Here is a 12453-nt window from a genome sequence, read left to right as displayed (position 1 = left end):
ATCTTGACACTCAACAAAACTGCTTCATTCCATCGGAGACCTCCGTCCTGAGCCTGCAGTATTATATTCACCTGCAGATGCCTGGCCTGACTTCTTACAGACAGCAGCTTGTGCTTTGGCAGCGGGTTGTTTTTCACATCCGAAAAATGTTCCACTCCCAGATGGAACCCATGCTTCGTCAATACACGGATGTTATTGGTCTTGTATTCACATGCCTTCACACTCTATGCGCTTAAGATGAAGTGATTAGGATTTATAGACACAAGAGAAGCACGACTATCAAGTTACTGACACTGTGAATGATCCGAGGATTTAACAGCAGCAGTGTGGGGGTTCCCCATTAGAGGGTTACACCAACGCAATCCTTTACACAGCCCTCGAAAACCCGGGGTATTGCTAGCGTGCAGCAGCGTCCAAAAAGTCGTTTGACTTAATGTGGGGTTTCCCATGCATCCCTGTGCTATTTCTGCATTTCTGTTCTTGGTACTGTTCAACCAGACGACCCAGAAGTCTTTGCTATGTCAGAGCTCTTGGTTGGCCTGTCTTGTTAGCATCCGACATAGCCTTGGTTGTACTGGTAGCTGACCATGAGCGCAACAATATTACATGCTGTGCCGAGGTGTGTACAGGCACGTAAGAGCTAGTGCAAATAGCTCCAGATATCAACCCATCCAGGGGTGAAACTTTCTGGCATTATTTAAAAGAGTAGACATGCCCCAACAAGTAGGATGAATCCCTCGGCAAGGTACTAGCCAAATCCGATCCCATTGATTGCTCTATCCAAATCCATCTCCCCATCGGCATGTAACAGCGAGATCATTATCGATAGCCCAAGCAAAGCAAAGAACCCCGCTGCAGCGTGTTCGCATTTTGCCCCCCACCTCATGTGTCGAAGAGGACACCTTCAGTAGCCACTACAGAGCAGATGATGATGCTCCAACACACCTTCTGAACGACCGGCCAACCATAGAAAGCGTAGTGTGTCATGGATGTCCCTACCAAATCGCTAAGACACGTATTATCAGGATGGTTAGCTTTCCGTAGAGGTGATGGATTTGACACGAGCAACTTCACAGCGTAGGAAAGGCAGTGCCAAGGTCGAAGCAGAGGGTTACTGAAAACAGACGCCGAAGGCAAATCCGTCACATATTGTGGGAGAATGTGCGTTATCATAGGACCGACATGCAATAAGGCAGGCTGCAAAAAGGTAAGACAGCCGAGCAGGTGACTCCAGATGTTGACAGTCCCCATATGTAGGCACCTCCAGAGCCTGAGGAAGCCCCAACATGAGTGGGTGGGCATGGGGCGGTGTGTAATGCTGAAGTCGTTTGTAGCCAGATGGGATCTCGTCTTTCGTACCAAGTTGTGGCCACCAGTCATCAACATAGCCTCTTCGGGCTTCATCGCTTCAGGCAGGCGACAAGATCGGGGGTTGGAACAGGGAGCATGAAGCAATTCTTCGCAGGAAGATATCCAGACTAACCAAAATCTGGCGAGTCCTCAGTGGAAGAGTATCTCCCTTGCGGTCAAGAACTCTAATGACCCCCTTCTAGCAGGACACGTAATCCTAGGTATGTTTTACTGTGGTCGATAGAAGTAGTTTACTTTGTTTTTTTTTTTTTTCGTTCCAGATAATCCATCTGTCGCACTCAACTCCTCGACAACCCCGTTTGACATCAACAGCCACAACGGCGCGGGCCAGAACTGAAGCTGAACTTGCATGTTATAGTGTATTGTTTCGATTACTTATGCCTTCACCGTTTCACCAACAAAGCTAGAAATGAGTTTATCCATGGTGATCTTGCATCGGCCCTCAGAGCGTTCAACGTATATACATGGGACTTAGATGCCTAGTCAAAATGAGATGAGCTATGTACACTCCTATTTATGTCTTCTCGCTCCAACACCCCAGCCAGCTCAAGAGAGGTAGCTAGCATCAACCCAGTTCTCGTAATCGCTGCCAAGCACAGTCGAGATACTAACCGCAGACGAAAGCTTCTTCGAGAAGCTGGCCCTTGTACCCTTAGACCCGTCACCGCTGTTCCCATACTCAGCGAACTCAACATGATCTGTCCGAGGGTCGCCAGTGTTCCACTCCTTCCAACCAGCCGCATTAATGACATTTGACATGCTCGTCTTCTGGAACACCACGCGAGCATAGTTCCTCCACGGCCGACCAAGGTAGTACGCGCCAGCCTTGACCGAGTCACCGCTTTTGGCGGCAATGTTCGAGTTATTGATGACATAGTAGCTCGGGTTGCTGGACGAGTCGCGGCCGTTGGCAGTGATGTAGCCAACGCTGGCGGCCAGCACACGGATGTCGCACTTTTCGAACCAGGCACGGCCGCGCTGGCCAAATATGAAGTCTGTCGCGCCTTCGATATAGGATTTAGCATAGATTTGGGCGCCCTCGTTCGCGAGGATGGTGTCCTGGTAACCCTTGAACTGGCAGCCGTAGAAACCCTGCTTGTCCTTCTGCGCCGACAGAGCAAGGGCTTGCGAGCCCTTGCCGCGGGTGTTGACAAAGTTGATATTGTAGACATTCAGGTTAGGAGTGTGCGCCCGAAGGGTAGCGGTCTGGTCATTATTGGGCGAGTCATCCTGGGACTTTCCCTGGGTGATGGTCACAGTATTGGACTTGTATGTAGATGTGTCTGTTGTCTCGCCGTAGATGGTCAGGGAGGACTTGAGGGCCGGGATGTAGACCTGTTCCCTGTAGGTGCCCCCGTAGATGAAGATGCATTGAGTTGTAGTGGTGGTCGTGCTGAGGGCGTCGACAGCGGCCTGCACGGTTTTGTATTTGCCCGAGCTGCCGACAGTCAGGCAGCCCGAAGGAGGTGAGGTCCGCGAAGCGCGAGCCTCTAATACTGGCGCCGCGCTCGTGATAACCGCGAATGACAGGAGAAGAGAAAAGAAAAAGAACATGGTGGGATGTTAAAAAGTGAAGGCAAACAAAATGCGTCAGGAGCCACTGAACCAGACTCGAAAGAAGCGAAGAGGGGAAAGATATTGTTCTTAAATGAGGGAGGAAATACCCGTCCGGTTAAAATGTGGTTAGTTCGTTGTAATTCCCAGAAGTCTCTTATCCTCTCTGCAGGACATTCGGCGTACCCAAAAATGTCATGTTGTCGGCAATTTAAGGGTTTGCCCCTCGGTAGATGTTCTGTTTCCACCAACGGCCGTGAAACAGACGCCGTCAACCAGGTCTACGATCTAACAAACACACGGGTCTTGGTTTCGAACTAGGAAAGACGGATAACTAGGAAAGACGGATGGAACAACAACGATCATTTCTCCCAGTTCAGAATTCATGTGGTTGCTGGTTGGTGGAATTTGCCGTTCGCCTTTCTTCGGCTACGACCCCCTGAACACTTTGGAGTTGAAGTTGGTGCGGGGCTTAGCACTAGATCCCATCCGATCGGGCCACAGATGGCATCCTTTCAGCATCGGATCGACTTGCAAGTTCAATCAAGTGTCGACGAGAACTCGATGAAAACGAGTAGTTTGTGTCGAAACCATCTATCTCTCGGAGTTTATAGTGAGAGAGATGGTCGAATCCGCCCATGTGAGAAAGTCTTTCCAGACTAAGGCTTTTCCTTGATCGTTGTCCTGGAAGCAAATTGAGATCAAGGCTTATGGGAGAGCCAAACCTTTTTTAAATACTTTAGGACAAACCATGGCTCGCTTAGTTTTTCATCCAGTACCTACCAAAGGCAGTTTTGGGGCATCATGAGACTAGCTTTGGAACGCCACAAGTACGTTTTGATTTCCTTACCTACGACACTAACAGTCAATCTCAGTGGACATTAGCGATAGAATTGCTGAGACCGGATATAGATCTCACTAAAGAGGATTTGGTCCATCCCATATGCTCAACGTCTCCAGGATCCAGAAAGCACAATGCAAGAAGTAACCACCGGAGGTCACTCGAGTTTGCTCGCAAAGACAAGGAAGTTGCTATTCCTTTTAGCTATGCTCAATTGTTCCTTGAGATTGCACCTTGATCAATCCTGCCTGTTTTGATCATTCAGGTGTGAGGCTATAGCAAAGGGGAGGAGGGGGAGGAGTTCCCAACCTCTTCACATCTGCAATGTTTTGCTAGCACCTGTCAACAGTTCAATCTTTTCACCATACGCTGATTAACGATCATGTCATCCGCGCTTTTGATACCGGCAGCAAACAACTCGTCGGCTGACTTGCCTCTTTTTGGCAGCGATGCAATCATCGACGTGCTCTCGGAGTTGGGAGTCTTGTACATCGCCTTCGTCCCCGGTTCATGCTTTCGGGGCCTTCAGGATAGCATTATCAACTACAAATACGATCGCCAACCTGAAGTCGTGGTTTGCTTGCTGGAGGATCATGCCATCGCTATCGCTCATGGGTTTACCAAGGTTCTACCCACATCTCCCATGGCCGCCGCCGTTCGTGATGGTGTTGGGCTGATGAACGCGTTTGTGGCAATCGATAATGCGCACCTTGACCGAGTGGGATTTCCCATATTAGGAGGGAAAGAACATCTGGATTCCACACGCCGCAATTTACAGGCTGACGGGATGCAGAAAACGGTGGATGAAGCAGCACCCATCAAACCTCTCAAGTTTTACGATCGACCAGTGTCTCTCCAAGGTGCTCTTCAGAGCATCATCACTGCTTTTACAACTGCAGTACAAGTCCCAAGAAGCCCGACTTACGTTTGCCTTGGGGCTTCGCTTCAGGAAGAAAGGATCCCAGTCCCGCTGGTGCATAACCTTCCTAAGGTGTCGAGGTATCTTGATACCGTACGGAACTCCCCGCGACCAGCGCGCGTCGATGTACAGCGGGTACAAGAAGCCCTTCTCGCAAGCCCCCCAGACGGCCGTCTCTTTCTTTATGGCCGCGTCGGCAGGTCTCTATCCTCCTGGAGTCAGCGCATCAGTCTTGCTGCAAAGTACAAAGCCCATGTCCTCACGGATCTGAAGCTACCATCAGCATTTCCCACACCCCACCCGCTTCATCCAGTCACTCCAAGTCTGCTTCTCGATGAAGACGCCATCCAGATCATTCGCGCGTCAGAGATCATCATTGCGTTCAACTGGGTCGATCTATCAGGAACACTAAGGACAGCCTTCTCGGAAACAAGTGGCGAACCCCCGCAGACGGTCTGCGTCGTCAGTGTGACGCTTGAGCAGCCATCTCCCTGCAATTACTGGTCCAAAAACGCTGCCCAACCGCCTGTAGACATAGCTGTCCATGCTGACGTTGACAAGTTCATTGAGGAGTTACTTGTCGCTCCCGAGACTGTCCCGATTGATGCTACATCCCAATCAACCCATCAAAATCATGACCATGTCGCGAGCCAGCATCTCATCCCTGAGACCAAGCCGATAAAGATTAAGACAGGGAGGAATAGCACTTCGAACTCCAGCGGGATGGATGCATCCTCATCGTCCTCCTTATGGAGGCGTCGAGCGTCTGGGTCCTCACAACCGTCTCCTCTCAGTCCTCTCACCCCAATGGGTATCGCATTCTCGACGCTAAATATGAGGGATACGCCTCAGATTACCCTTAGGGACCTTGCGGTGGCCTTTTACAAGGTGCTTACACCAGCATCAATTTCCTTCCTCCGCTTGCCTCTCAATTGGCCAAGAAATGAACTCATTCAGATGCATCCGTTCGCCCATCTCGGACACTACGGTGAATCGCGCACAGGATTGGGACCCGGTTACGCTGTCGGCGCCGCGCTCGCCCTCAAACATCTCGGTCGATCCCCGCACAACCTTATTCCAATTGCTGTCCTGGACGATGGTGACTTCCTCGCCGGCTGCCAGGCACTGTGGACAGCGGCAAACAAGAAGGTGCCTATGCTTGTGGTTGTGATGAATAGCCGGGTGTTTGGAGATGACCAACGCGCTAAGAAGGCAATCGCTAATGGGCGCGGCAGGGTAACACAAAACAAATCAGGGAACGTGCTGCTGGCTGAGGAGCCTCTCGTGGATGTCATGACGATTGCAGAGGGATTCGGCTGTACCCGGGGCTCTCGGTTCCAGGTCGCCAGGCGCAAAGAGTTGGAGGGTGTTCTTCATGCCAGTGCCGAGTTGGTCAGGCATGGGAAGGTCGTGGTATTAGATGTTCTGGTCAAGTCTGGGGAGGAGGCATCGGATTAGTTCATGTCTTGATGGTCGAAGACAGCATTGTCTCCGTGTTCTATGCATTTTGGCTCTGGTTGGGAAGGTTACCGAGCTGACTTAGACTTCTATGGTGGTAGTGGGTATCATAGTCGTAAAATTGACAGAAAACTATGAAGTCTATAGCCATACTTCAGCATTCAACTTTTGATAAACTGTTCCCTGACCTTGTCCACGCCCCTTTCATTGTTCCAGGCTAAGTTCCCGACTCTGAGTCATCTCCTTGCTCATGTTCTCTCTCAGCTCCAGGAGTTCCTTGATATAGATAGCCTGTTTCCGGATCAGGACGTCCTTCGTTTGAAGTTGTTGGAGGAGAGCTTGACATTCCCTCTCCCACTCCCCCCGGCTGGCTTTGCCGATATCAACCTCCGGTGTGCTCTCGAAAGCTGGTCTCTGAGTCAACTCTCTTCCTTTCCGCGTCTGCACTGCCCGGTCTTCCAGCTTGCGGTGGAGTTCCCTGACCTGTGCTTCCAGCTTTGCATTTTCGCTGCGCAGCTGGGTCGACAGGGCCTTAAACGTGAGCATCTGCTGGTGTAGGTAGGTCACGTTGCATGTCGCGGCCTCCAGTATCTGCTTAGGTTCTTCCCGCTTGGCGCAAGAAGCACAAGGGGGGTTGGGTGCCGGAATGTCATTGGGTTGGGCTGGGGGTGTTGAGGGCCCGAAGATGTCCGTGGCAGTTTGGTCGCTGCCGCCGCCGCCGCCGCTGCTGCTGCTGCTTGTGGCGTCGATTGTCCGCCAACGCTTGGCTGATGGGGAATACTCGACCAGCCCAGCCTGCATTCGCGTCCGTTTGGCGTACCGCTTGGTGAAAAAGGAGTCCCGGTGGGCATCAGGTTGTTGTGCTTCTCCGGCTGCAGCTTCGGCGCTGGAGGTCGGGGCGGAAACCTGGCCGCCTCTGAGCCGGCGGCGGCGCTTCGGGCCTCTGCACTCCGGGATGGGTGCGCCGCTGAGGGATGTTTCGAGCTTTGGCGCTGGCGAACAGAAAGAGAACTGGTAGGCGTTAGTCACAGCATTGATCAGAGGTCTTTGGTGTCATGGTAACATACAGAGTTGAGTTCTCTCGTCCGAGCAGGTGTCGTTGTGGTCGCATTGATGCTTTCGCTTGTTCTCAGGAGTTCTGGGATCGCAACATCAGCAACAACGATGCACTCTTCGGCTGGAACTTCCTCATGACTAGAGATTCTCTCTGTCATCTTCTCCATGGTTTCAAATGACAACGTATTCGGCAAGGGGGAAAGGTAACGAGAGAGGTGAGACAGCCTTGGGTTAAAAGTTGTAGTTAGTTTAGTAAAGATATGAGCAAGGGAATCTTAGATACCGAGGGATCGCGACTTTGATCCTATTCAGGAAGTGGTAGGACCAAAGAGGTTGAAGTCAGGTCGAAATATCATATAGAATCAGTGTTTGGAATAAAAGGTGCTCTGCTGGGATAATTTCAGGCTCTGGGGTATTTTCCTCGAATAGGTTCAGAGAACTGCGGCGAAGTCTTGAGGCTCATACACATGCAGAGAAAAGCAAACAAATGAAGATTATGGCACGTGCTCTCGAGGCTGCACACAATAGCTACACAGGTAGCGCAGATATTAAGAGCGAGATCAATAACCGATGCCCACATATATACCATTGTCAGGAATTTCCCTTCTTCTACTTTACCTATCACTCGGGGCTTAGACACAACGCAATAGATGGTATGGTGATTATGGGGGAGAAAACGACAACAAGTGAATTAGGCAATCTAGACATCGCAACTCACAAAGCTGATCTCCATGCCAAGTACAACAGCTCAGATGTCATACTCGTAAAAATAAAAACAAAAAAAAATGTAAGATAGGTTGTACACCCAGTAAGTTCCACTGAGCAATATCATTGATTCATTATACTCTTCTGTCATATTTGTGATGCCCAGAAACCCTTACTCACACATCTTTATCCAACTCTATCACTTCCCAGAAGAATCCATAACTCCTTTTAGAAAATAGGAGACTCAGCAGAGCCGAAATACAGTACTATAAACATTCTTTCCTGTACATCTAGGCTCCCATCCTCCTCTCCCACAACTATCTGCCACAAGGGTCAGAGCACTCAAGCACTGGGAAGCCCATCACCAGGCAAAAACTTTGCCAAATCGATCGCCCACTCAGCCGATCCGCCCAAGTTCAAGGACCGATAGCGGTTGATTCTGGACTGCTTCCTCTCATCACTCAGATACGACGTCCAAGTATTCCCATTCGGTCCATATACAGCATAGTCCGCATCGCTGGTGCTTTCATACCATCTCCGGGTGACGGTCATCGCCTCGATCTCCGCCTGCGCAATGATTCCTCTCTGGCGAGTGCACGGCCCTGGTTCGGCCTGCGACTCCGGCCCGGTGTAACGGCAGAGCGGAGATATGCAGTTCGGGTCAGCAAGCCGGAAGCTGCGGCCGTAGCTTGCAATGCCAACGACGACCTTGTTGCTAGGAACTCCAGCCTTGGTGATTATGGAGAGAGCCCAGTTCGTCTCAGTCAGGTTGACGTGACTGCGCAGACAGTCGCCATTCGGGCAGCCGTCTTGGCTCCCGCTGCTGCCGTAGTCCCACTGACCATGCAGGTCGTAGGTCATGAAGACGACATAGTCGACGACGGACGCCATTTGGGCAATGGGGAAGTTCTTGAGGTGGTAGTAACTCGCTGGGGTTGCAACAGAAACAGTCTTTCCCGCTGGAAGCAGGCTCCGGAGGGAGGCCAGGAAGGTCAGGTACGTGTTACCTTCGGCCGGATCGGCAGGGAACTCCCAGTCGAAGTCCACACCGTCAAGATTGTATTCTTGAACGAGGTTGGCAACGTTGCGTGCAAATTGCAGTCTGCTGGCTGAGCTGAAGCTGGGCCTGAAGATGGGAACCGAATCGTTGTTTGTCGAGAAAGACCAGCCACCAAACGCCAGGATGCGCTTGAAGCGTGTCTGGCTGGCGAATAGTCTGAACTCATCTTCAAGCCCCAAGAAATCGACTGCCAAATCTGGGGCAATGCCGGCAAAAGCGAAATGAACATGAGTATAACCAGATGGGATTTGGTCCGCCCTCATGTTCAGGCAGGGGCGATCCCCGTTAAAGGCTTCCCAGTAGCCAACCTTGATAAACTCTCGGGGCGGCGTGGACTTGACGATCTCCGTGCCACAGTTGGAGATACATGGGCCATTTTGGTTAACTGGCGTGCAATGATCTGGCGTTATGCCACAGTATCCATACTTGGAACACTGAATTGGTCAGTCTCTTTGTTCAAACGATGTCGAAAAGCATTGCTGTTGTGGCTTACACAGGCGTTCAAGGGACAGGGGTTAAGGGATGCAAGATCGGCCCAGTTCGCCGGTCTAGGGGTGCCCGGAACTTGTGGGCCACAGACAGCACCCTGAATGGGGTCGGGCATGGGCGGCGCCCCCGAACTGAGACAGATCTTTGAGCCGACCTGAAGACCAGAACACCCAGTCCAGCCCCATGTCTGCGAGTTGTAAGTCTCAATGTCCGCAACCGAGATATAATGGTCCTCAGCTATCTTGTAGCAATAGTCACCACTCTGAACCGTGTAAGTGAAGCAGGTTCCATCCGTGTTTGGCTGTGGCCTGAGATCCGGAAGTACTCCTTCGGAACAGCAAACTGGCTGGCGAGGGATCAAAGTTGAACATAGTGCTGGGTCGGGATTGTACTGAGTGAACTGAGCAGGAGTGATGCCGCATTTGGCGGCAAGACTGCTGCACGAGTCACCGGGGTTAACAAGAATGTATGAGCAAGTTTGACCCATAATGGCTGATAGTATGAACCAGGTCACCGACCTGCTGACAGGACTGCGTTGATAGCTGAGCCAACCTCCCCCAATTGAGGAGAGAGCTCGACTCGCTCTTATATTACCGACTTGGACGATCTCTCGTCACTCACTATCGAGGACGGCCTGAGTAAACTGCGGCAATATAACCCCACCATGTTGTCCTCTACTACATACGGACATTAAACTGTATCTGCATTGAATCCTTCGAAGAATTTTTATGGTGATATTGCCCGTTATTGTCATAGTGAGCCGGGAACCGAATTATACAGGCTTGGCATTGGTCTCTTACCGTGTCTTACGCCTGGGTGAGGACAGTCGCGATACTACTCAATGATACGGCGTGATTCATAGGGCTTCGCTTCCATGGGCCGAGAGTGCACTTCTCTCTGGGCCCCACCTATTTACGACCCCGGTCAAATAGCACCGTTCAAGTGAACAGACCCAGTGGGAGACGTGCCAGGCATAAGTCTTGATCGAATGGTAGTTAATTAACGTCGTGGTGTGAGTCGTGGATAATGGCTAGCACCCAGGCCTCTTCCGCTATTGGAGATATGTATGGACTGTGTGTTCCAACGGCCCGGCTGCTAAATGCAACCACAGCCAAGCCACAGAATGCTACTATATGCCGAGATGCATTGCGATCTAGGCACCGATCATAATTCGTGTCTGATAGTCGCATGGAAAGTCGAAGAAGAGTACTAATAGAGAAATATGCTGAGCAGACGATCTGTCCATGAGGTAAGCCTCCCTGGATCTCTCATGATGCCTGCTGATGGTGATTTGTGTTTGCTAAAGTGTGGAGAGATACGTAACACCCGGCAGAAGTGCTGTCAAACTTCGTTCTTCTACTTTCTTTGCTTTCGCTGATAGGATTGGTCATGGTAGTCGTTTTGAGCTCTATGTTTGTGGGGCTAATAGTAGCTTGGGTTTCTAGGATGAGACAGACTGTCTCCTGTACATAGCCTTCGGGTTGCCGCAAGCCAATCTGATGCACATTCCTCATGTGATGATAAACTTCTCACCAAGCCTTTGTTGTATCTCTTCTCCAAGTTAGCCGAGTGTCTTTTAACATTTAAACATTCCTTACAACACTACCGCATGGCCTCCTTAATAGAATAATTGAAAGCTGTGCTGTTCATGAATAGGCAGTTGCCCACCTCTCCGCTACAATGCCTCGGAGATAATCCATCCGAGGGTTACAACGCCTTATCCTCAGCCTCAATAGGCAACAACTCAGGATTGAAATAGATTACTTATACGATGATATCAACAAAAAGACGTGGGGACAGCTCATCCGGGTGGGAAACACCCAACCATCATGGTGAACCAAGTGACCATACTACTGCAGCAGAAAAGAACTCTACTGAGACTGAAAGAACCATTGCCCAGATTTATAACCATGTGTTTCCTGCAATACCGTATCGGACTTCCAGACAGCAAAGCAGACAGCTCCAGCCAGATGCTTGGCAGCGAAGTGAAGAGTTTGCGCAAGTCAGAGGAACATATTTTGGTACTCTGATCAATATTGACACCGACACGTTGAAAAGTCTCTTGACGATACTAGTTCAAGTATTCGGCTCAGCCACGACAGGTGATGGGCTTTGACAGCTCAAGAGGCTGAATGAGAACGCTTGTCTAGGTACTGAGGCTCCATGACAAATAATTTGGGTTGGTCGGCAAAGAATGGGCTATCAGGGTCTTAACATTGAAACAGATAAGTCAGGGCTAACCATGCCTTCCAGAACAGGCCGCTTGGTCTCAAAGCGCCTGATGATATCAGATCCGTGAGGGGCATGCCTTTGCCAAAAGCTCTTGCATGCAGCTTTCGGCCTGCAGGCTTCGCGCATGATGCCAGGAACGTCAAGGATTAGGAAGCTGTCAGAAGCAGAATGTGTGGCTCCATGATGGTTGAGACCCTTCTCAGAGGTGCTTCTGGAGACCCGTTTGGAGAGAGCAGCAACGGGCAGGTTCGTGGGCAGGAAGATCAAAGGAGTGAAATCAAGAGCTGGCATTGAGCACGGCCATACAGAAGAAATCCTCATCGAGGAAAACAGCCAACAACTGGTAGCATGGGTTTGGCATCTGCGTAAAATCCGGATGTTATTCGGAAACCGTGTGGTGACGTGGTTTGGAGAACTTCCAAGATCGAGCGCGCCACCGGTGAGCCTTGACTTCGATCTGCAACAGCGGGAGAGGGTCTAGCGTCGGTACGGACACATGGTCATGCCATCGCCCCGCTGCCCCACGTTCGAGACGTGAATAGAAGAAGGGAGGATGCATCGAAGTGCATTGGCGAGCTCTTCGCCTCCCATGTGATTGCCCTCGATAAACCCTCATTGCGGAGATGCGGCTCCCGGTCGGCCGTCGGGAAGACGATCGGAGTTCCGGCAGTGAAATCAGGAATAAAAGCTATTTTGTCTGGTGTGCCTCATCTTGGGCTCGCATTGCTACTTTCGGGTAGTCAAGTTAGAGTACTGGGACGCGAGTGG

General features: G+C 50.9%; 4 protein-coding genes across 4 annotated transcripts; 1 reads left to right on the top strand and 3 right to left on the bottom strand.

Moving 5' to 3' along the window:
* Positions 1-1917: 1917 nt before the first annotated feature.
* CTHT_0037600 (pectinesterase-like protein) lies at positions 1918-2925 on the bottom strand (the record flags this gene model as incomplete). The annotated part of the gene is made up of 1 exon (XM_006694120.1): positions 1918-2925. The coding sequence occupies one exon, from the start codon at positions 2923-2925 to the stop codon at positions 1918-1920; it is 1008 nt and encodes a 335-aa protein (XP_006694183.1).
* A 1223-nt stretch (positions 2926-4148) lies between these two features.
* Positions 4149-6143, top strand: CTHT_0037590 (uncharacterized protein; the record flags this gene model as incomplete). The annotated part of the gene is made up of 1 exon (XM_006694119.1): positions 4149-6143. One exon carries the CDS (start codon positions 4149-4151, stop codon positions 6141-6143), a length of 1995 nt encoding a protein of 664 aa, XP_006694182.1.
* A 204-nt stretch (positions 6144-6347) lies between these two features.
* CTHT_0037580 (uncharacterized protein) lies at positions 6348-7366 on the bottom strand (the record flags this gene model as incomplete). Its single annotated transcript, XM_006694118.1, has 2 exons — positions 6348-7154; positions 7211-7366. The coding sequence occupies 2 exons, from the start codon at positions 7364-7366 to the stop codon at positions 6348-6350; spliced, it is 963 nt and encodes a 320-aa protein (XP_006694181.1).
* An 880-nt stretch (positions 7367-8246) lies between these two features.
* CTHT_0037570 (class V chitinase-like protein) lies at positions 8247-9940 on the bottom strand (the record flags this gene model as incomplete). Its single annotated transcript, XM_006694117.1, has 2 exons — positions 8247-9398; positions 9458-9940. The coding sequence occupies 2 exons, from the start codon at positions 9938-9940 to the stop codon at positions 8247-8249; spliced, it is 1635 nt and encodes a 544-aa protein (XP_006694180.1).
* Positions 9941-12453: the final 2513 nt, after the last annotated feature.

The sequence above is a fragment of the Thermochaetoides thermophila genome (genome assembly GCF_000221225.1).
Source record: "Thermochaetoides thermophila DSM 1495 unplaced genomic scaffold scf7180000011816, whole genome shotgun sequence".
Taxonomy (NCBI): Eukaryota; Fungi; Ascomycota; class Sordariomycetes; order Sordariales; family Chaetomiaceae; genus Thermochaetoides; species Thermochaetoides thermophila.
This window is presented reverse-complemented; position numbering and strand designations above follow the sequence as displayed.